This window comes from Electrophorus electricus, chromosome 9, assembly GCF_013358815.1.
Source record: "Electrophorus electricus isolate fEleEle1 chromosome 9, fEleEle1.pri, whole genome shotgun sequence".
NCBI lineage: Eukaryota > Metazoa > Chordata > Actinopteri > Gymnotiformes > Gymnotidae > Electrophorus > Electrophorus electricus.
The window spans coordinates 19,000,883-19,025,207 of NC_049543.1; the positions used below are offsets into that span (position 1 = coordinate 19,000,883).

The following is a 24,325-nucleotide window of genomic DNA, read 5'->3' on the forward strand; positions in this document are numbered from 1 at the left end:
GCAAGGGGACAGTCGTGGGCCAGGTCCAGGGACCGTGACATCTTCTCCATGAGATGTGGCTACTGTATGCCATGCACCAGGATGCCTTTCCATTGAGGATATCTCTTGTGATACCTACAGAGTGCATGATTGAAGACTAGGTGAGAGGATTCCCTTAGCAGCTGAATACATTTGATTATTTTCTGGTACCTTCTCTCCGTCTCTCTTTCTGTTTGTACAGCAGGATACAGCAGAACCTACGCAACAGGACACCTTTCCAGTGAGGACATCTCTCGTGACAGCTGTGGAGTACATGATTGAAGACAAAGTGAAAGGATTCTGTTAGCAGCTGAATACATTTGTTTTTTTTCTGGTACCTCGTCTCTGTCTCTCTCTGTGTTCGCATGGCAGGGACCGCCACATGTTACGCACCAGGACTCCTATTCTCTTGTGACCCCTAAGAAGTGTGCAGTTGACGACAAAGTGAGAGGATTCCCTTAGTTGCTGGACCTACTTAATTCTTCCTTTCATTCCTTGCCTAATCTTTACATGAATTCAACTTTATTTTAATGCATGTGTTCATAATGTATGGTTCAGGTTATGCAGATACTTTGAGAGTTGCTTGAATTAGTCAACCTACTGAATTCCCCACAAACAACAATATGAATAATTAATTGACATTTATAACTTTTAACAAAGTAGCAGCTACTTGTGAGTTATATGAGTTTGTACTTCATTAGCTCTATTTGTATCACATTATTCACATTACAATTGTAATAGTAATAGTAAACATTCAATCGTAATAGGGCAACTTGATTTGACACAGTTCCTTGGCTATAAGTACCTAAGGTCCTGCTTTGAAAATAATAAAGTACAACACTGGATGATTTTACTACACTTTTATTCATATATTCAATGTATTTACATTATTTTAGAGAATACTATATTAAAAAAGTAAGTTATATAGCTCCAATATCGTCATGTAGTTTCATATTAATTACAGTCCATAACTGTCTGTGATCATATTTCAACTGGCCTTTTTACAGTAACAGCAAAGATATATAATGGGCTTCATGGGCTTCCCCACATCTGTGTTTTTAAACGTTTTTGGCAGTGCTTTGTGTGACTAATATCCTGCCTTTTTATCCCTCACTCATGTCTTGCTCAGGTGTCAATATGTCAAACAACTAAATTAGTGTTCTATTATTTTCTTAGTTTGTACAAGAAGTATAAATATGTAGCTACCTAACATTTATAATGTGTATTGTTTCTTATTTTGTGAACAAAACCAGGTTAAAACATTTAAATGTAAAAACAGGTTTGACACTGCTTTGGATCTAGTGAAATCCTAGAAGCTGTCAACACCATCACCTGAGCAGACTGCATTTAACACAGAGAGAGACAGAGACGATGTATCAGGCAACAATCAAAGGTTTTCAGATCTTAAAGGAATACTTTTACTTAGTATTCACTTATGCACTCCATAGATGTCATGAGGGACAGCCTCACAAGAAAGGAGGCCTGGTGCATGGCATGCAGTGGTGCCTATCATACAAACACAGAGAGAGACAGAGACGAGGTAGCAGACAACAACCGAAGGTATTCAACTGTTGTCAGGTCTTTCTCAGTAAATTGCAGATAATGAAGTACAGGCCAAGGAATTGAACATGCACATGTCCTTGCCTGAATACAGACACTTTGCCTGAAAGACAATTGCCTCACAGGTTTGTTCCGAAATGACTTTATGCATTAGATAATAGTCGGCACACGTGCACAAGTGTTAATGTTCAACTTTCATTCTAGTGTAAATGGATTCTGTGACTTGAACAAGTCTGCTCTAATATAGAAACTGCTCACCACACTACAATAAGTGCACAAGGTGTAATGAACTTGCTATGAGAATGATCTCAGTAATTAACTCAAAAAGGATAGGCTCAGAAGTGTTGATTTTTTTAAAGTAGGAAGGATTTTGAATTTTCATCCTTGCCAGGAGAACTAGCTAGCCTAACCTGGGATAACAGCCAATGCACAGAATCACAGCTGGGGGAAACAGATGTGACATGTCAGTTTAATCAGCAAGGCTCAAGGCAACAGGGTCCTGTCCCTTGACTTAGGTTGATCTAGAGGTATTTCAAGAAACTTCTTAAGCACACGTTAATGGCAAAGTAACAATATTTTCACTTAAACAGGGACCTCAGATTAAAAGTCTGATGCTCTACTGACTGAGCTATTCAGGATAGAAGCAAAGCTTCCTAGCTACTTCAGGAAGGATTCAGGATACCAAAAATAAGTCTCAAGCTTTGATATGGTATCTGTATGCCAGTCTTCTCAAGCGATACAAAGAACCACATGGTCTGGTTTGCTCATCCTCCCCAATCCAGGACATCGTAACTGACATGACATGTTAAGAGCTTTCCAACAGTGAACTCCTTCAGCGAACTATCGAATGGGGAATGATGACACATCTGTCAGCTAACTTCTTTGGCAGTGTAGTGTTAAAGCATGCTATGTATCATGTGAAATCCAGTCAGTTTGCATATAATGAATGCTCTTCCTCTCCTCTTAAAACTCTGTAGCTCTGATGGCAAAATCCTATTACAAGGGCCCATTTTGTCTGGTGGTCTGCCTGATCAGGACATGTCTAAAATATATATATTTCTAAAATATCACATTGGCAGCAGGCTGTTGTGTTACATTTGAGATCCAGCCATATATATAAATATGTGTATGTTTGTGTGTGTGTGTGTGTGTGTGTGTGTGTGTGTGTGTGTGTGTGTGTGTGTGTGTGTGCGTGTGTGTGTGTGTGTGTGCGTGTGAGTATAATAGAATGCCATCCCCACCCTCTTGAAACTCTGAAGTTATCATGCCAACAGCACCTAACCTTTTTATTTCTGCCTGAAGATTTCTCCCTGTGTATACAAGAAATTACAATAATGGCTCTTTCCATGTTTTAGTGACACTAGCGTTCCCACTTTTCTTGAGTGATGCCAGAGGGTAAAAAAATTCCTGACTCTTACAAACTTCTTTTTTTTATAAAACAAAAAGAAAGACGAATAACTCGCTTAATGGCCTGTTTCCTCTCATGCATACCCAGTCCAGTGTGCATCCAAATGTCATCAGTATAGTAGGACTGCAGACTTTGAAAAATGTTTGTGTTAGGACAAACATGCAGCGTTATTCCTGGTGGTCTAGTGGCTAGGATTCAGCGATCTGACCGCCGCAGCTGATTCGATTGCAGGTTCTGGAAAGTCTTCTGCTTTCGCTCATGTAACATGGAAGATTTTAGGTGAAAACACAAACTTCCTTCGAGCCACATTTGAACAGGAAGCCCAAGAACTACAGTCTTAACTTCTACAATTATCTGCTCTACCAACTGAGCTATCAAAGGTAACATGAAAGTACTTCCATTGGTCCAAACAGCAGTATTTTTTGGATGTTTCAATATTTAAGTTCATTTGACACAAAGAAGAAACATCGCATTGTACAAGTTGGAGATGTTCAGCTACCAACAGATATCTCTTTTGATGACATTTCGATGCATACTGGACATTACAAGTGCAATGTACATGTATGCAAAGAAAATTGAGTTCATGTGTACCACATTAAGATGTCAAATTGCCTGTGGAACATAACACCTCTTAAGAGGCTCGATTTTTGCTCTCAAGCTGCGATGGTGGTTTTGTCATGCTGTCTAAGAGAAGAGGCTGTGGTCAGGGTGGAGTGAGTCTTTGATAACTAAGATTGTAACTAAGATTGAAACTGCTCACCGCAGTACAAGTACACAAGGTGTAATGAACTTGCTATGAGAATGATCTCAGTAAGTAACTCAACAAGGATAGGCTCACCATGATGCATTAGCTAACAGTTGGCACTCATACACAAGGGTGAATGTTCAACTTTCATTCAAGCATCTCAAGGTCACAGTCTGTAGTGTGTACAAAAGGAATCTAAAGGAAAGGTGTGACCAAGTACATTCTCCACTGATAAGAGATGTAAATTAAGACTCGAATTGTAACATTAGAAAAAAGATGTACAGTTCTATCAATTTATTTAAGATGCCACACCTTAAACATTTAAAGTTATTGTTATTTACAGTAAATTTATTATAATGCAAAATCATTTTAAAATGTTATTACAATGACATCTCATGAACTATTACACAATTATTTTACAAAGGACAGACTGATTGACTAAATTTAAAAATAAGAACAGCTTAAACAAATTTTAAACAATACAGAAACTCTACATATAGAATATAAAAAGTTAATAACAACAATCACAATAATAATAATAATCACAACAACAATAATATAGATATTTATAGAACAAGAATAATAATAATAATAATAATAAGAATAATAATAATAATAATACAAACAAGGATGACAATAACAATCACAATAATAATAATAAAGTCAATGTCTTCGCCTTTTCTTCTTAGGCTGTTCAGACATGGGTTCTCCACTCATGTCCACTTCAAAGTGCAGCACGAAGCTGTTGAAAACTGGAGTAGAGAAGGTCTCAGTCAGATCGAACTGTCCATCAGGCTTCACTTCCTCTCGCAGAATCGGACAGAAGAGCGCTTCCCACAGGCGCTGCTTGATCCTGTGGCCCAGGTCCAGGCTGTAGGGCTTGGCCTGTCCGGAGGGACTTCTGAGCATAGGATCCACCACAGAGCTTTAAATTATTTGGTACTCCTGCTCTCTATGACCGTGGATCACCAGGGGCTCGTCCCTGCTTAGCTGCCCACTGATGCAGCCAGACACAAGCCTCTCAGAGACAGGCTCAGGGCCCACCCTCATCTGAGGAGTTTTCAGGGACTTGGAGATGCAGCTGTAAGTGTGTTCCAGTCTGGAGCTAAGCACCTGTATTGAGAACTCTGTGGCTTCAGACTCAGGACTTTTACTTGTGGATGCTGAACCCCCCCCCCCCCCCCCCACCAAGTAATCCCTCAGTCGCTCTGAAGGTATTATGTCCCTTCGGAGGCCAGATGGACCTGTAGAGGTACGCTTCCTATTGTTCTGAGACAACAGATTAAACATCACTTCTTTGGCTCATGAACCAAAGAAAATTTTAACATTTTTCATGCTGTCACACTTTAAATCATTAACCTACATCAAAAGTTCTGTATCCTAAGAAAAGCATTACCATTTCTGAAGATGGTTTTAGAACAATGTTTTTGTAGCAAAGTTCTGAAACCACGCTTAAAATCTTGCTGAAAATTGACTGATGTTTTGTTTACAGTTGGTTGCTGTTACCAATATTCTGCTGAATACTGGTAAACATTCTGGAATAGCATTGAACCAATCATAAGGCCCTGCAGAATGAGTCAAAATTTCAAATGTATACATAGCTACAATATGCACTAGAAATAAAACACTAGCAAATAGAATGTTGATCTTATTTATATGTACACAAAACCAGTTTCCACTGAACTGATTAAAGCATCAATATACCGATAGATCATTTAACTTTACCTTTAGAGAAATCCCAGTAGTAACCTGTAGAAAAGATTTGGGATTTTACAAAGAGTTTATATATCTATTTGAAGTTTTTTTACTTTTTACCATTTATAAGATTAAACACCAACAACATTCACAATTAAACAAGAGAATTATATACACGCACAATAACTATACATAATGTGAAGATGATGTGAAAAACGGAGAGGGCACTAAATGAGTGCACCTCCACTGATTGGGCAGGGGCTCTGTCACGATAGGAGGGCCCGATACTGCACCTCCATTGATTGGGCAGGGGCTCTGACACGATAGGAGGGCCCAATACTGCACGTCCATTGGTTGGATGGACATGCAGTCGTTTAGTTGATTGTATTTAAACCCTGCCTTGTTCCCTTAGTTTTTGCTGTTCATTTGAATTTCTGAATGTGTTTCGTTTTGATGGTTTCTTTAATCTGTGTTCCAAAGCCTTAATTTTTGTTAGCCTGTCTTGTTTAGCCCTGAGCGTTTTCCTAGCCTTATCCTGCTTTCCCGTTTGTCTTCGTGTGTGATTTTGTTTACGCATGTATCCCCGTGCTCTCCGTGTTGGCCCTGGACTGCTTTAACGCCTCTGATTCTGGATTTGCCCTTATTAAATCTTGCTCTTCTCCGTACATGCGTTCGCCTCTTTATCACTCAACGTTACACACATGGTCCACTGATTTGAAGAGCGACAAGCCTCCGATTCTCAACGCTCCTAAGGCACACCACTCTTGAGTCAGCAAACGGCCTCACGTTTCTTACAGAGAGGCGGCGTCCTTGTCATCGGAAGACACTCCCCCAGCGCTCTGGTGCCTACGCGCAAAGCCTCAAAGACTCAAGAAGGAGGCCTCGCCACTGCCCGCCCCAGAGACAGGGAAAATAGTGGTGCGCTTCCTGATGCGTCTGCCACAAAGTCGGAGAAGCCACCGCCACCCAAATCCGCCTCGGTCCTCTAGCCTCACTGTTTGCTGTTGGTCATGGGGCCGTAGCCCGACAGGCTGGTGCGCCGGGAGTCATACCGTTGCGGAGGGGCTCTGTCACGGTACGGTCCCTCCTCCCAGACGTCTCCGTGTGTGTGCTCGTTCGTATGGCCACATGCTCCCCATGTATTGCACCTGTTCCTCGTTTTGTGTTGTTATCGTGAGTGTTTATAAGTCTTGTTTAGTCATGGATGTTGTCAGTGTCTAACCTTGTGTTAGCCTGTGTGCTAAAGCATTCTAGTACATTTGATACTAAAGCAGGGGAAGGACCATCTGGTGTAACTTCCAATTATCATACCTGTGCAAGATGAACCAGCTAATTCTTCTACAGTACTTTTTGATAATGCTGAGAAGGTACAGGGTTAGTAGTTTATTTAGAATCTTTTCTATCATCTTCTGTGTTTCACTAATACACATAAATAGCACCGACTTGAAATATTGCAAATTTGATTGTGTTTATAAATCAGAACTTGTGGTTCTCAAAAAAACCCCAAAACAAACCCTTTTACATGTTTCCTCAATATCCTTTTACAACATTATTTTATTGAATGGAAGACTACAGAGAAACTGGACAGAGAAACTGTGCTCCACACTCCTGCATCAGGGAAACCACTGTGTTTTCATGCTGAGACCAAGAAATGGCTCTGGTTTTGCTGTATAAAACAAACAGCACGGATGGGTAAGGTTATCAGTCCTTTATAGCTTTAATTTATATTTAAATAAATTAAATGCAGTCTGATATTAAGTTGCAAGCATAAACTGTTACTTCTAGGCAAATGATTTTCTGCTGCTGAATACTGATTATTGTTTTGCTTTATAAAAACACGAGTGCATCAGAGAATCAGCACCCCGAATGCTGGCTGTTGCACTAACTGTATTAAAATATCACTGCAAATGTGAAGGAGCGATGTAATGTCTTCTTTTCCCTGAAGATCTGTGTAAGTGATTCCACTGCTTCTTTGCTTTTCTATTATTTTAGGCCAAGAAACTGTGCTTTATCAACACCAACATGAACTGTGCTTTTCCTTTTGTCAACTCCACTGGTCATAATGAACCGTGTACTAGCATATCATTTTTAATGTAAAGTTTTTAATTTAAATAAAGTGAGAATTGCGCTGGACCCAAGAGCTGCCCAATGTGCTTTTTCATTTTTAAATATTTTTTATATTTTAATATAGTCTTTGTCCATGTTTTCCTTTATTCAGGCTATGCAAAGAAGCAGCAGACCAACTTCAGAGTGAAATTCACATGAATTACTGTCTGTATTGTAACACTCTTTCTCAACTCTAGATTTGAATTAGATTGATAAATCTAACTATTATTCTTTTTTTTTAAAAGTGATATTATTTACAGGGCACTGATCTACAAATTTATAATCTACAGTTTCATACATATGTAACTTTAGAACTTTCTATGTCCGTTCTCCATCATTATTCTTGGGGTGATGTGGGTTGGCATGTAGATTATGTACATGTTCCTGCACACAATAGGTCATCAGCCTTCTGAAATGGTCATCAGTTCCTTCTGAAATATAACAATTTCTATGTAGAGAAACAGATATCTTCATTCAGAACTTTTCAAACTTAAGAATACAATTTTAAGCTGCTCTTTTAAATGCAGCTAAAACGTAATGTGTTTTCAGTGGCTTAAATATTTAAGACGTATAACTCAGTTTTTCTTGCGCCCACTAAACACTTGCGCTTGGAAGCGCATAACTTATGGTTCTTGTTTAGCGCTATCGCCCTCTAGTGGTTATAACGAGCATGCAGCTCTTTCTTTTACATCTGAATAGTTATTAAAACAGATGAATATTACTTCTTTAGATACTTTATTTTAGCCTTACCTTTTAACCCTTTATAGGCTTATAGACTATCACACTGTTGCGGGACTCTTAATATCTGATGGGCCTTTTAACGGTGCGACTTCCTCTTTAAATTTTACACTGTGAGTCAGGTCCAAGTGAAGAGGCAATTTGATCCGGTCGCTGAAAACGCCCAAAGCTTTATTCAGCGAAGCCTGGAACAGCTCACAATGTCTGAGAACAAGGACTCAAGTGGTGGTGACCTGTGCTCTGTGGACTTTGAGATATTCGGCTATGTTCAGGGTGCGTAGTAACATTCCTTGTGCACACCTGCACCTCGCAGACTTTAGATCCAGTGATACATTTAGAACCAGCAAAGTATCTTAATTTAGAAACATCCCAGCAGCTGATGTGTAATCTTGCACTGTCTTACATAAGTACAACATTTGCAGGACCTGTATTAAAGGAGACTCAAAGGAGGCTGAGGTTTTCATATGGTGATCTCAAGTCACTAGAGGTTTAGAAATTGTAGTGTAGCACAAGAAGCTTGGAGAAGGTAATGCATCTCAGAACCGAGTGACAAGCTAAGTTTAAAATCTTGCTTTGTTTTATTCATTTTTTAAATCAGGTGTGGTAGTTGTAGTGCTATGAAAGAACCTTATTTATACAATCAGTATTCCTATGTGTTTCTCTACATTGGTACAGGTGTCTGTTTTCGAATGGTAAGTAATTTTGTTTGTGTTTTTGCTCTGCTTTTTCTTCACCAGGATGTGCAGTTCTTAATCCTGCCGCTAACTAACTAAGGAATATTCGTAACTGCATTATTACCCATTGCATATAAATATGCAGATACTGACAAAGTAATGTTGTAGTACCAGAGTTGCAAAATCTACCTACACTCTAAGCTCTTGCACATCTGTTGTAAACATGTGTAACATACATATAACTGGCAGTTCATAACTGACTAGACAATGAAATTGTGTTTTTAGCTTCATGCTCCTTCACATTAAAAATAGAGAAGAAACAGCAAATATGAGGGTAAATATAGAATGTCAGCTTTAATTGGTGTGTATATACATCTGTAGGTATACTGGATAAGTCATGTAACCACCACTCAGTTCGTTTGAAATATTCTCAGATGTGAAGCCCATATTATTTTGCTCCCACTTACACATGTCAGCTGGGTTGTGGAAATGTCCATTGGAAGAAGAATACAACTATGAATACTACGTCAGAGTTGTACTTCACTGACACTGTGTGGCCTTGTTTTAATAGAGATACATTTTAATTACTGTACAGTTGTGTACAATTGGAGCGAGTGACTTTAGCCCATCTGTTTCACACACAGCATCCATCCTATCCCTTCATAAAGGTCAGAATATTTGCTATAGACACATGTAATGCTTCAGCAGTGCTGCTAGGCCTGATACACTCAAACTAGTGTACCAGATGCTCTCTGATCTCTCTTATGCTCTCTGATCTCTGGTTTCTTCAGTTCTTTTTCGTTCATCTTTGTCTTTGTTAAATGAAAAGCACGCTTAATGATGTTCAGGACAGGTGACTGACTTATCTAATTAAAGACTTTCAACTTGTTGTGCATGACACAGTTCAGTCTTCACGTCATCTGCCCACAAGACTCCCAGTACCAGTACAGTGCAGGTTTTTTTTTAGTAGGAAAAACACTAAACTGTACAGTGATGTGGCTGCAAATGGTTCTGTTAGAAGCAAACCTATTTGACTGAGGTCAGTTTTCCACAGTCTGTCTCTTTCTCTTAGTACGCAGAGCGGAAAGGACTTGATCTCGGCCTGGTTGGCTGGGTTAAGAACACAAGCAAGGGGACAGTCGTGGGGCAGGTCCAGGGGCCGCGAAATCTGGTCAACGAGATGTGAGTGCTACCCACAAGGTCCTAGACTAGACCCTGGCCAACACCCCACCACATAGTCTGAGAGTGATTACTAAGGCAAATCAAGGCAAGTTTGTTTGTATAACACTTTTCATACACAGGGGCAATTCAAAGTGCCTTACGTGGAGATAAATGATAAAGATTATTACATGCCGAGATCTACCACCAAGCTCTACCACAGTTGTCCCTGCCTTTGTCCTGTACCAGCCAGGCAGAATCAGTCTGAAGCTTAGCAGTCCTACCTCCCCATCCCCAGATCATAGTCCTACTGCTAACTGAAGATGATGGTGAGCAGCACCATGTTGAAAGACTTAGCATTTGGCATAATTGCAGGGGTTCAGTGGGAATTTCTTTATTAGTATTATTTATAAAATCTTCACATTAAAAATAATTTAGTCACTGTAACACTCTATACCCTGTTACAAAACAAAAGCACAGACCATCATGCCTTTTATGCTGGTCGCAAAGATCTATCACCTCAGGAAAGTTTTTGCCAAAATAAGGGAAAAAAGGAAATTTACATAACATTTACACAAATCTATTTATTTAAATAAATGAGATATAGTTGACTGAACCAGAAAGCAAACCAGATCATGAAATATTAAAAATGAATTAAAAGATGGAAATACATCATTTCTATGATTAAAATAGAGATAAAGATAAATTAAAATAAAGAAATGGAAATGATAATGTTGATGCATAAGAAGGTTGGTGGGGCTCACGGTGTCCCCAGACATCCAAACCTACTTGCGGCTCTTTTAGTACAAAGTAAGTCATGTAAATAAAATACAACTGATAGCAGTGTTTTCCAGCAGGGGGCAGTCTTTACTAGCGCTGGACCTAGTTTTATGGAGAGAAAAAATCGCCTACAATAAGGCGGTTTGTAGGCGATATCCAACTATAAAGCGTAAAGCATAAAAACTTCACTGCTTGTCCATAATAAGAACTCACTGCTTTATGTCACATATGCAGGAAGAGTATACATTTCAACAATAAAATGTTACTAAGTATATTAGGTATAGACAACCTTTAATCTTACTATTTTGAGCTTCAATAAGATTTATTATAGCTTTATTTAAAGACCCACGTTTAGTCATTTAGTCTCTCCTGTAGGTTCTGTAGATGGCAGTTTAATATCTCTGTCTATTGTATTAGTGTCTCTTCCTAGGTAAGGATAATGCAATTAAACCCCACTAAAACAATGATCCCAGGCTAACTTTAATGTCTCCCTTTGAGCTCACTAGAAAAAAAAAAACTCACACAGAGCCTCAGTGAAGCACAGTCATAAGCACTGTCATATGTCATTCAGTTTGTAAGTGATTCACGTCTCATCACTAGTTATAGTGATGTATAACTAGAGTTGTGATGTAGTGTGCAGATGTTTTGGTTTAAACTTGGTTTGTATTTTTTTCTTCTTCTTTATCCTCTTTTTCTTTTTTTACTAGACACCATTAACCCAATCTGTGCAGCTTGCGGCGTCTCAGTATTGGCTCCTTTACCCTTTTCGATCCCATGACCTCAAGCATCTCCCATGTCCTCTCTCTCTATTTTGGGAAAACATTTTTTTTTCTGAATATTTTAAGCAAAGATATGCTTCATTCTTCTTTTAGTGTGTACCCCCCTTGAGCTTTCTAGTGGCACTGAGGGAGTCAAGCCACTGCCTAGCCGGACTATTTTAGCATCGTCACTTTCCCAGAGGCCCCTTGACCCAAATCAGGTAGCAAAGATGCCCAAAAAAAAGCACTGAGGAAAAGAAAATGGGCATGGTTCTGAAGTGGGTGTAAAGGAGATATGTGCATGTTTAAAAAAAAAAAAAAAAAAAAAAAAACATTTGTAGAATTGAGAGTAGAGAGGAGAGGAGAGAATAGAATGGGGAACAGATCTGTCCATCTCAAAATGCACCTCAAAGCCCAGAGGGTTGGAAATCTGTTCAGTATTCCCTCCCAACCACTCACACAGCAATGCCCCGAGACATCTTTGATGGATTTCGATGATCTATTTGTGCTTTTTCCGATGTTCTAATGCCAAATATCTCTAGCACACGCGTGAATGATTACTTTGGAAGCTGTTTTGGAGGTGGCAAAAAGACACCTGTTAATAAAGGCCACCAGTAACCTTATACTCACACTTCCTCGAAATATTTTCAAAATGATTGGTGCAGAAAACCTTTTTTTTTACTTGAATAACATCACACTTATTGGTATAAATCTAAATGACAAGCACCATGCCTCCCCTATGTATGGGGTGGGGGAAATCAGTGTAAGTAAATGTGGAGCATGAGTGGCTGCTGGGTCCTTAAATATTTGGCATTTAATTTAATTTGCTGGAGATCTTTCTTGTCCAGGTACAAGACAAACAGCAACAATTCACAGCTTTGTATTCCTTACTTCTGTTACTGAGCTCTCATGTAATTGCTGCCTACTGGCAACAAACCTTACTGAGAAAGGTCTGATTTTTGTGAGACAGTAGCTACATATTATGTGGTATCCACTCTATGTAGGTCAGTGTCGCCATAACCGTGGTATATGCTTACTGGGCCAACATAAAAATGTACATGGAAACAGATCCTCTTCTCTTGCAGGCTTAAACCGATTTAATTATTCCTCTTCTGCTGTGCTTTGAACTGAATTAATTCATTTTTGCTGGCCTTTATTTTAAAACCAAAAGCTGAACCAAAACTAGAGCTATGGAAACCTGAGTGGCTCCAGACCTGAAGGACTCATCTGATTGATGAAATATGGTTGCCATGTCTCAGATCACATATGTGCAGCATGTGTAGCCCAGGTGGTGTCAGTCTGAAATTAGAAATACCAGTGCTTTCATTCACTTGGCATTCACCTTGCCTCCAGTGCTTGCTTTCATGTTTCTAAAGTATGTCGTGAAAATGGTGCTTCATTTTATGAACTGAATGTTATATGAGCATGCTGCACAGTTCATAATCTGGTCTTCTTGGACATATTACATAATAATACATGAATATTTCTTGTCATATTCCAACACATCTGCAGAGTACAATCCTCTGTTTAGTTTTGACAAATGAAGGAGGGCTGGGTTTGTACAACATGCGCTATGTGTCTTTGCCCTAAGATGCTCAATTGAAGCTAAATCTGTAACTCATGTGTTTATGCTTTTGAACCTTCCACGTTCACCGCTCGCTCAGTATGTGAATCAAAATCGCAGAAGCAATCCCTTTGTGTAATGGTGTGGTCCGAGTGCCGAAGGGCGTGAAGCAGGAAACACAGACTTCCTCGACATGGATGAACATCTATTTACATAACACAAAACAACACTCACATATCACAAGAACACATGAATACTTAATGGTTAACAATGAACAAAACGATGAACATGACTTTAACAATGATGAAAAGTACAAGTTTACAATGACGACGCTAACATTTACACCAACACGCTACATCAACATTGACTGACAACCCTGCACACAATGACAAGAGTTTAAATACAAGACTAACACAATACAGGTGTGTGCAGGTGTGGATACGAACAAGATCCTCCCACTGCACATGGCGGGCCAAACCACGTGACTCGCGGGGGCAAGTGTTCCGTGACAATATGGGTGCCTAATACATATAGACAAGGTCATAGATGTCATGGACTGCTCCTCCCCCCATAGTCACGTGGTAAGGCCCGCCACGTGCAGGGGGACGCACCAATGTACTGTGTCTTTGTTTTGTAACCACGCCCCCCGGGATTGCACACACATGTATAACACGTGTGTTAATGTCTTGTGTGTCTATTTAAACCCCTGTCTATATATGCTCCCTTTGTTGGTCATTGTCACCACGAATGTGTTACTGTAGATCTTCATAGCCATAATGTTGGTTTGTGTATGTCACGAGTTGCTGTATATGTGTGCTTCGTTTAAATGTTACATGCATAACCGTGATTACCGTAAATGTTGTATGTAAGTGTCACCGTTGCTGTCTGTTTTATGTCGATAAACATCTTACATCGTCGATGGAGTCTGTGCATCCTGCCCCGCGCCCTGTGGCACTCAGGCCAGTAACGTTACAGAATGACCAACCGCCACAGGACGCCTACTCCCTCGGCAACTAATGGACTTCCCGGAGGAAGGTGCTTATGCACGTCCAAACTACTACCTGGATCACAGGAGATTGGGGAGAGTAACGTGACAGAGGGTCGCGGAAACTCCAGAGGTGGAGAGAAACACCCCCTGGAAATTTTGGGGGGGGGCCTGGGGCTATCAAGCTGAGGCCACGGAGAGCCGAGGTGATCCATGAAGACCACGGTTAGGCCGGTAAAGTGGAGTCGGTAAGGTCTCTGGCCAAGGAGGATACAGCCCACATTTTTCCACTTTTACGGACCCACCAGGAGGAGGACTGGAGGGGTCCGCCCAAAGTCCTGGAGAGGGAGTTCCTCTCCTAGAGCTCCTAGAGCAGCAGGATTGAGGAGGATGTACGGAACCAGGGCAGATGTGCGCCCCCATGTGTCTGAAGGGCCCAAGGACACGTTTACAGTGCCTGCGGGGTTAGCAGGTGCTGCAGCACAGCGCCTTGTATGTTTGCTGATTGGCGCTATTTGTATGTATCTGCGCCTTGTGTGTTTTCAGCCACATCACGCTGTGGGGAGAGCGTCGGACTGACCCAAGAGAGGCAGGTGCTCTGCCTTTCTCCCTGGCTTGTGAAGGTCTCCCAGGTGGGAGGTTCCTGGCCCGCCTTGTGCCGGGTGGGCCCCTGGCAATGTCGTGCGGTGTCTGCTTGTGTGGATGGCGGCCTGAAGTTCGCTATCCCAGAAGGGGAAGCGTCAGGAACCACGCCCCTGAAAGGGGTTGTCTTTGAGGAATGCCTCATCATGTGGAGTGTGCCAGAGCACCCCGAGAGAGGCAGGGACACTGTCTTTCTCCTTCTGGAGAAGTCTCCCCAGTTGGCGGATCCTTGCCCGCCTGGTAGTAGGTGGGTACCCGGCAGAGCCATGCAGTGTCTGTCAGTTTGTGTATGCACGGCAGCCTGAGATTCGCAGTCCCAAAGGCGGACGCTTCGAGAGCTGCACCTTCACAGACTGCTCCTCCCCCCATAGTCACGTGATATGGCCCATCGCGTGCAGGGGGATGCACCAATGTCTTGTGAGTCTATTTAAACCCCTGTCCATGTGTGCTCCCTTTGTTGGTCATTTTCACTACGAATGTGTTACTATAGATCTTCGTAGTCATAATGTTGGTTTGTGTATGTCACGAGTTGCTGTGTATGTGTTCTTCGTTTAAATGTTACATGTATAACCATGATTACCATAAATGTTGTATGTCAGTGCCACCGTTGTTGTCTGTTTTATGTCAATAAACGTCCTACATTGTCGAGGGAGTCTGTGCATCCTGCGGCACTTAGGCCTGCAACGTTACAATAGCCTGATGCTTTACTGCATTAATCTGCAAAGACTAATTGTCTGATACAGGTCTGACTGACCTATATGCTGGTGAGATTGCTGTAATAATGGTAACCTTATTTCCTGACTGGGCCTCCCCCAGTCTTGTTACTATGTTTACCTTACACTTTTATCCAAAGCATCTTACAATTATGACTGAATAATGTATGACTTGAATAATTGAGGGTTAGGGGGTTTGCTCAGGGGCATAACAGTGGCGACTTGTCAGTGGTGGGGCTTGAATTAGCCACCTTCTGTTTACTAGTGGAACACCACAACCACTGAGCTGCCATTAATCACTGTGTGTGGCTCTTACACAATTTAGGATTGTACAGAACTATATTTTGTGTATAAATTATCTTTTTTAGGTTGCTTTAAGGGAAAACTTTACTCAGTGTTCATGTGCCAAACAAGGGATACAAAGCTGGCTTGGGTGCTAGCAGGTCTTGTTTTCATTTTGGTAACTGGCTTCAATGGCTTGAGTATCACTGAATAAAAACATTTAGGAAGTTTTTCCTGAAGTCAATTTTTCTGAAGTATTGTTTATAATGACCTAAATAGATGTAATCACTTAAGATAAATGCTATAATGTTCTACAATAATATACTGCCAGTTACAGTGAAAAGGTTACAGGTGTAATGCTGCAAAGAGTTTTTAACTGAACAAAATAATGTGCAATCTGTGAAAGAATAAATTGGGTAACACCCACAGCTTTCTGCAGGATGATGCAGCCTCACTGCTCTGCAACAGAGTCCTTCTACCTTCCCATTATATAAGTTGCAGATGAGATTCATCCATCATTTGTATGGTCCAGGGGAACAGAGGTGTCTGAAAACCTAAAGTACTGAAAAGTAGTGAGCTTTGTAAATTAGTGAATCAGAGACTATTTATCACAATCAGCCTATAGAAAGAAACCAACCCAAACTATTTGTTGCAATAACAACGCAATGCAGATAACATTTCAATTCCTTACTCAATTCCTTATTCACCTGACTGTTTGCCTGGTAGCCTGAAGTCAAGATGATTGGGAAAAGTAAAGTTCTTCCAGTTGTGAAGATAAACTAAAGTCCTTTGTCAGAGACAGCATCCATTCTGTACCAGAAAGGCTCAATTAGCTGCTTCTAACCAGTGGTACCATTCTTCAAAAACCCCTAACCCCAACTTGAATGTTAGGAAATCCTGAGCTGCAACTAAAAAGGCTAAAAAGGCAAAGGCAAAGGTAAAAAGTAGAGCAACCTGTTGGTGATGACATACAGTCTTGCTCCATTCTTGTTTTCTATAAAGAAAACCCAGAACACTTCAGTTTTAAATATTGCTGTTGGAGAAGTCCTGTTAATATATTTCTTCATATTTTGACTTTCCTGAACTGAAATTAGATAGATGTTCCTCTTAATCCCAGCAATGAGACAAATTGCACAGTCCCATTAGAGATGATTTTGATATTATTGTGGGATATTTGAAGTTCTATGGAGTAAGGTTTTCATTTGTGGTGGCTAGATAAATGCCAGACATACCTGAGTGTAAAAGCACTTGAAATACCAGCATGTCTATTCATTCATAGGTGAAGAGACCATTGGATCCTGCTAAGGCAGTCAGGAAAGTCCTAAAATGAACTGGTTGTGGTGAAGTCAGTTTAAAAAGTTGTTTGTTTCATATTGAAGCAGATGGACTGACAGCAACCACTTCAGTGCTCCATGACCGACTGAGAGTGGGCTTCTATCTAGCTCATGAACAGTAGGCACATATGAAGAAAGGGGTATCTTGAGGGAGAGAGCCAGTATTCTTGAAGTTGCCAGATGATACCTAATCCATTAATGCTGAAGCTTCATGATACTAGTCTTCTCACTGGATTGCCAGACCTTGTAGAATATGCAAACAAACAGACCAAAAAATAAATTTGTCTGAAGAGAATTACACTGCCTGGCCAAAAAAGAGGTCACCACCTGGATTTAACTAAGCAAATAGGTAAGAGCCTCCCATTGGATAATTACTGCATGGGTGATTATGTTTCATCTGGCAACAAGTTATTTAACCCTAACTGATGAAGTGTGTAGCTTTTCATTTGTTAAACAACCATGTTGAAAAACACATCCTGTGGTCATGGAAAAGATGTTAATCTGTTTCAGAAGGGTCAAATTATTGGCATGCATCAAGCAGAGCAAAACATCTAAGGAGATTGCTGAAACTACTAAAATCGGGTTAAGAACTGTCCAACGCATTATTAAAAAGTGGAAGGACAGTGGGGAAACATGATTTTCGAGGAAGGAATGTGGTTGGAAAAAAAATATCTTGAATGATCGTGATTGGCGATCACTTAAATCTGTGGTGAAATCAAATTGTAGAAAAACAACAGTAGAACTCAGGAATATGTTTAATAGTGAAAGTAAGAGCCACATGCACTATGTGAAGGGAACTCAAGGGATTGAGACTAAACAGCTGTGTAGCCTTAAGAAAACCACTTGTAAGTGAGGCTAACTGGCAAAAATGGCTTCAATTTTCTAGGGAGCATAAAGATTGGACTCTGGAGCGATGGAAGAAGGTCATGTGGTCTGATGAATCCAGATTTACCCTGTTCCAGAGTGATGGGCGCATCAGGATAAGAAGAGAGGCGGCTGAAGTGCTGCACCAATCATGCCTAGTGCCTACCGTAGAAGCCTGTGGGGGTAGTGCTATGATCTGGGGTTGCTGCAGTTGGTCAGGTCTAGGTTCAGCAACGTTATGTGCCCAAAGAATGAGGTCAGCTGACTACCTATATACTGAATATACTGAACAAACAGGTTATTCCAACAATGGATTTTTTCTTCCCTGATGGCATGGGCATATTCCAAGATGACAATGCCAGAATTCATCAGGCTCAGATTGTGAAAGAGTGGTTCAGGGAGCATATGAGACATTATTTTTACACATGGATTGGCTACCACAGAGTCCAGACCTGAACCTCACTGAGAATCTTTAGGATGTGCTGGAGAAGACTTTGCGCAGTGGTCCAAATCTCCCATCATCAATACAAGATCTTGGGGAAAAATTAATGCAACTCTGGACAGAAATAAATGTTGTGACATTGCAGAGGCTTGCGGAAATGATGCCACAGTGAGTGCATGTTGTAATCAAACCTAAAGGTGGTCCAATGAAATATTCGGGTGTGTGACCTTTTTTTGGCCATACGGCAATTAAGTGAACAGTTCATTATTTGGCCCTCTTCAATAATCCGTAATCAAGGCATTTCCAATGGAGCCACTAACAACTGGAAGGCAACTGTCACTGCTCTAGCTTTTCTTGGCCCTTAGATGATTGAGCACAATGTTGAACCAGAAGGTGGAAGATTTTAGGGATCCTTTTGCCTCTTACTCTGCATTTCAGACTGTTTTTGCCCACTGCAAAACATATTCTGTGGGCAGGGAGATAAAGAAAATTATGCAGGTCGAGTCTGAATTAAAGGATTATTTGGGGTGTGAAAACATAAGATGCCTCTTCTTAAAATAGCTGGCATATTTTTCAGGTGAACAGTTCATAATGGCTATATTTTTTAAGTAAAGCCACCTGAGTTTCTGAAAAGGGAACTGAGCTAGACAAGAGGCTACATAAGAATCAGTGAAAGGATTTGGTGGTACTATAGGGATGTTTGGAGACAATATTCGAAGTTCCTCTGTAGCTTTCTAGGTGTTCTTTGTGTGAACTCATGCTAGGAGATGAAGTGCAGTCAGCTCCATCATCAATGGCTAGCTATGCTGGATTGTGTGACATGGTATGGTCATCTCATCTGTAATATAGCAGCAGGAAGCAAAGGTGGATCCAATATACATTTATTGGGAACAATAAAACAATAATTTCAGAATATTGAACTATCTGAGAGGTATCAAAAGCAATGTTTATAAATACAAGCAAAATACAAGGATCACAAAATACATTGGCAAACATATAATACAAGGTCTGGGAGAAAACCACATTAGTAATCCAAAAATAAAGGATGATTGATTTACTGTAGAAATGGTCCTTAACAAAGGCAGCTCAGAAATGCACAACTATAGACAACACTTCACAAGTAGTGAGTGGCAAACTACGTTATGGTGCTTGCTGGAGACATTACTGAGAAAGAATGTGACAGTTCTATTCTAATGAAGATCCTCTCAATATTTTTTTTTTTTTTTTTGTTTAACATTGCCACAGCAGCCAGTATTATTACATCACTCAATATAGTATGTAGTGAGAAAACGTATTACTACAAATAAATGAAACAGTCAGACAGTTAAACAATATTGCTATAAGTACAATAATCCTTTCTGTCTAAGAACATATAAAACTTATATTTTGTGGTAATTTTTGTTTGCCAATAAATAGATTTCATCAATAAGAGTTGTAACATAATGACTAACTTCATCTTATTCCTCTTCCTGTCTTCTGGTCGGCACAGGAAGGTGTGGCTGAGTAAGGAGGGGAGCCCCTTCTGTCGCATCTCTCGGGCCGATTTCAAGAACGAGAGGAAAATACCCAAGTTGGAGCTGTTTGGCTTCTCCACCCGATTCTGATGCACAGCAGAGCCATACAAACCATTTTCGCTTGTCAACCATGACCGTCATCTTCCACCCAGTAAAACCCATGATTACCAATCCCACCACAAATGAGCAACCATGTATATATCAGTTAGGTTGTCCAAAGAGTGACTATAAAGATAGCATATTGTTTTAATTGCACTTTCAGCTTTAACCAGTTTATTTTAATGACAAAGTATATATTCCCACTGACTTCTAAGACATCGGTGTGTAATGTATAACCATTTCTTGATATCTTTATGGATTCTGCAGTCTATCAGTAGGGCATACGTTGCTTACTCTCCAAATTTTCTGACTCTGAATTTATTCTTCTGAATTTACTTGTGAGATTTCAATTAATATCAATTAATAAAAATAATCTCTGAAATTATTAGTAATATGTGATTTGAGGATAACATGTTGTTCAAAACTGTGAGCATATTCTGCATAGCCTCCTGTTTGAGTTTTTTGTATGAGGTGGGCCACTCCAGATGGCTAGAGTGATCCAGCTCCAGAGAAATGAACTCTAACTCTTATAACTCTGGTTAGAGTTTATATATTGCTTTCTTACAAACCCAGAAGAAAACCTCTTATCTTTCATCCCCTCTTTCAATGTCCTGAAAAGGGATTTTCCTACACACTCACATGTGGATACTGTGTTATATCACACAAAGAAGCAACTCTTATGTTGAGTGACATATGTGACTTGTTGAGGGTCACACAGTGAGATTATTATCTTGATTCCACATTGACTGGATGCTAATGAGAATGCTAATGTGGTTAATCCTGGATGGGAGCTCATAGGGCCCAAACCTACATAACAGCTCGCCTAACCAGTTTTCTGGTGTTTCCCATTATTATGAGCCATGTTTACTTCGTTAGCCCACCCCTCCAAAGTGGACTACCATTCCAGCTAACAATATTCATCACATAGCCCAAGCAACAAACCAGCAGGAACAGCTGCTGTATATAAAGCCTAGCAAAGTTGCCTGCTGGCAAGCGTGGCTATTTGGAATCCTCTTAGCAGTTGGAGAAGCTGATTAGAAGGTGGGTTTTTGTACTCACACTGTTGTCCTGATGGTGGGTGGAGCGCAACAGCATAATAATGACACTGCATGACTCCCAGCAAGGTCACTCTAGCTCTGTTGATGGATATATTAGTGACTGCAGTGTGGCAAAGTATTGCGGTAAATGGTCAGGTATGTTTAGCTAGTAGCATTTTCTTTAGTGGAAGACTAATTTGCATGTACATCATATTTTCCAAACAGATTTTGAAATTTCTGCCAAAGGTTTGCGACTTTTGTAAGACTCTATCGACTAGTATATCAGCTTTTGGCTTTATGTGATAGATGAGAAGTAAGCGTAGTCTATGATCTGCTTGCCCTGACTGAAGTGGGAGGAGGCTCTTTAGCAATGAAGCTGATAGTACAACTTAAACTGAGCAGTCTCAGTGCAATCTCTTCATTGTGACAAACAGATGAAAATGAGGAACTGAGTGTGTAAGAAAACCCATCACTTATAACCACTTAACCTCCTCAGTGACCTAGATGGAATCACCACTGATGCTCAACTAGGTTCTGACAGCATTTACTCCACTTTGAAGTGATGTGGTGATGCAGGTTCTGTATTGCCCTTTAATTCCTCATGAACACAGTTTTTTAAAATGCTGATCAGTTTATTTCCCAGATGCTGATTCACCAGCAAATGAGTCCACAACTTTAGCAAGACATATTCTAATACCAAAGCAGTGAGAGACAAATTCCGTCCTATAGGTAGTTTTAGTAATGTGTTCAATGATCCACTTGGGCCTTATTTTGATTGCATTATAGTCCTAACATGCTGTTCGACACTGTAGCATTAGCAGCATTAGCCAGTTAACTACTCAGTGTTACAATTTATTTGGTTGAACTGCCATGCTTTGACACCTTTTACCATGCATTAGGAAGCCTCTTCAGCCATGACATGCTATTGGCTCCCAGAACTGCAGCCCCCTGATTGGAACATGCCAACAACACAGGATTTATGGGACTAGTGAAAAGGCCATAGAGCTCTGTGAGTGCCAATCTGTCCCAGTTACATAACCACAACGAGCCCCATTGATTGTGCTCTCCAGCTTTTGTCTGCATGTCATGGTATTCATCACAGTGCCTGGGTTTCCATAGAGATGGGTGGATGAGTCCTTGGTGTACAGGATTGTGTAATGTAACCATAGGTTATGTTACTGTGCTGGAATCCATGGTGTTGCAGCACAGTAAGCAGCCAACAGAACAGTTAAATGGAAAGGCTAGTAGACCTTTTCATGTCTCTGTGGACTCCAACAATGGCAGGCACAGAACTGTGCAGTTCTCTAGGATACAAGAGGCGTGAGCAAGCAAACATCACATACTCGCACACACTTTCTCACACTGGTGAGAGATGGGGATTGTCCAGTGTAGAGTTCATGGGGAGTCTGAGAGGGGGGATCCCGCAGATAGAGAGAACAGCTAACAAAGTGGTCTTTAGCTAGTGAATGCCACATCTCAATACTGCCCATTCTTCTATAGGTTTTTTTTTTTTTCTTAAAACACAGGGTGATAGGCTGCCAACATTTAATGATTGTTTCCAGAGGCAATGGGTTGTATGTCTGTCTGTGTGTGTGTGTGTGTGTGTGTGTGTGTGTGTGTGTGTGTGTGTGTGTGTGTGTGTGTGTGTGTGAGAGAAAGAGAGGAATGTATATATGACATTTCCATACATTTGATTTTATGACAATACCCTGTTTTCACAAAAAGCAGCTAGGGTTAGTTGCTTTAATTATACTATTCTGTTTTTGTTTTTTGTTTTTTTTATATAGGCTGTTTGTTGTATGCAAAATCTGTTGGTAATGAAACTTGGTGGGCTTTCTGCTCTCATGTGTCTGACATTTCCAGTAAATGTTATATTAATCCTGTTTCACATTGTTTCTCAACAAAAGTTCATAACCAAGTTCAAAACCACATTCACACTGGAGACCCAATAGTAGAAAATGCTGTCTACAAATCAATAATTTAACACGCACCTTTTCAGAAGCTTATGTTGCATATAGGCTTTCATTTTTCCTAAACAGAACACAGTCAAAGATCTTATGAACAGCGTAAGTGATTACATTCCCCTGCTCCTGAATGCCCTCTAGTTGGATGCCAAGCGTGGGCCGAGAGAAAAAAGAGGGAAAGTGAGTGAACTTTCATCCATCCATCTGCCCACCCGCTTCCTTTCTCTCGCCAGTGCGCAGCACCTGAATTCAGGCATAGCACTGTACATTTTTTCCACTTGTTGACCCTCCTCCTCCTCCTCCTCCTCCTCAACATGGCTCCTTAACTATAGCCCATGAGGCACTGTCTCCGTGGCCATAGCAACCACTCTGGGTGAATCCGAGTGAGGCTCTGTGCGTGAACAAAGAGAACAGATGCCTTTTCCGCCAGGCTGCTCCCTCCCCATCGCTGAGCACAAAGCAAGCCCTGCACTGGGGTCGAGGGGGCTCACTGCAGCCCTTGACTCCAGGGTCCAGGTTCAGGCTGCTGCAACTCTAGATCCCCATTTAACAGACACTAGGGTCCATCAGACCTGTTGAATGATTCTCAAAAGGGTCTGGCACTCCAACCCTTTTGCTTGTGCCAATGAAGGTTGCTATCCTGCTTCCCCACACCCACCCATTGCCTCGGAAACATTTGATTACCTAACCATTGATAAAAGGAGCAGTTTTGGATTCATTTCCCTGTAATATTCACCCTGGTTTATGAGTCATTTAGCCACAGCCTAGGCTGTAGTTGATGTGTTACAACGTATGAAACATGTCCCCAAATACCTGTTGAGAGCGTTCAAGAAGGCAGGGGTTGCTAAGCAACCATAAGAGTTCCATGAAAACTTGGCCACTATCGTAATGATTGAAGTGTGAATTTACAATAATTACACATTCTGTGTAGGAGGCATAATGCTGAGCACTCCCTTTAGCATCTGTGAAAAAGGAAAGCACACCCATTCTTTGTCTGTGAATATGTTTTTTTTTTCCCATTCTTTTTGTTCCACCAGCCTTCTTTGCTTCTTTAAAATACGTGCTGCATCAGTGCAATAAATGGTGATTAAAGCCTTTTCATTAGGAACAGCTATGAACACTGAAATACAGTACCAGGGAAACCTCTGAAAACAGACTCTTGAAACCCAGTCTTTCTTAGTTCTGAGAGGTTTTAAACATTCATCATCCACTTTTGTAGAAATGCCTGTCTTGCACATGCACTCA

The 24,325-nt window shown here is 40.7% G+C and overlaps 1 protein-coding gene and 1 long non-coding RNA gene across 2 annotated transcripts; both read left to right on the top strand.

Annotated features, from left to right (window-relative positions):
• Nucleotides 1-5,819: 5,819 nt before the first annotated feature.
• On the top strand, nt 5,820-7,548 carry LOC118242023. Its single transcript, XR_004776508.1, has 3 exons — nt 5,820-6,501; nt 6,995-7,118; nt 7,419-7,548. It is a non-coding gene; the product is annotated as an uncharacterized LOC118242023 (long non-coding RNA).
• Nucleotides 7,549-8,393: 845 nt separating this feature from the next.
• Nucleotides 8,394-20,471, top strand: LOC113588840 (acylphosphatase-2-like). The gene is made up of 4 exons (XM_027028201.2): nt 8,394-8,543; nt 8,946-8,962; nt 10,017-10,126; nt 19,956-20,471. Exons 1-4 carry the CDS (start codon nt 8,471-8,473, stop codon nt 20,068-20,070), a joined length of 315 nt encoding a protein of 104 aa, XP_026884002.1. The 5' UTR covers nt 8,394-8,470; the 3' UTR covers nt 20,071-20,471.
• Nucleotides 20,472-24,325: the final 3,854 nt, after the last annotated feature.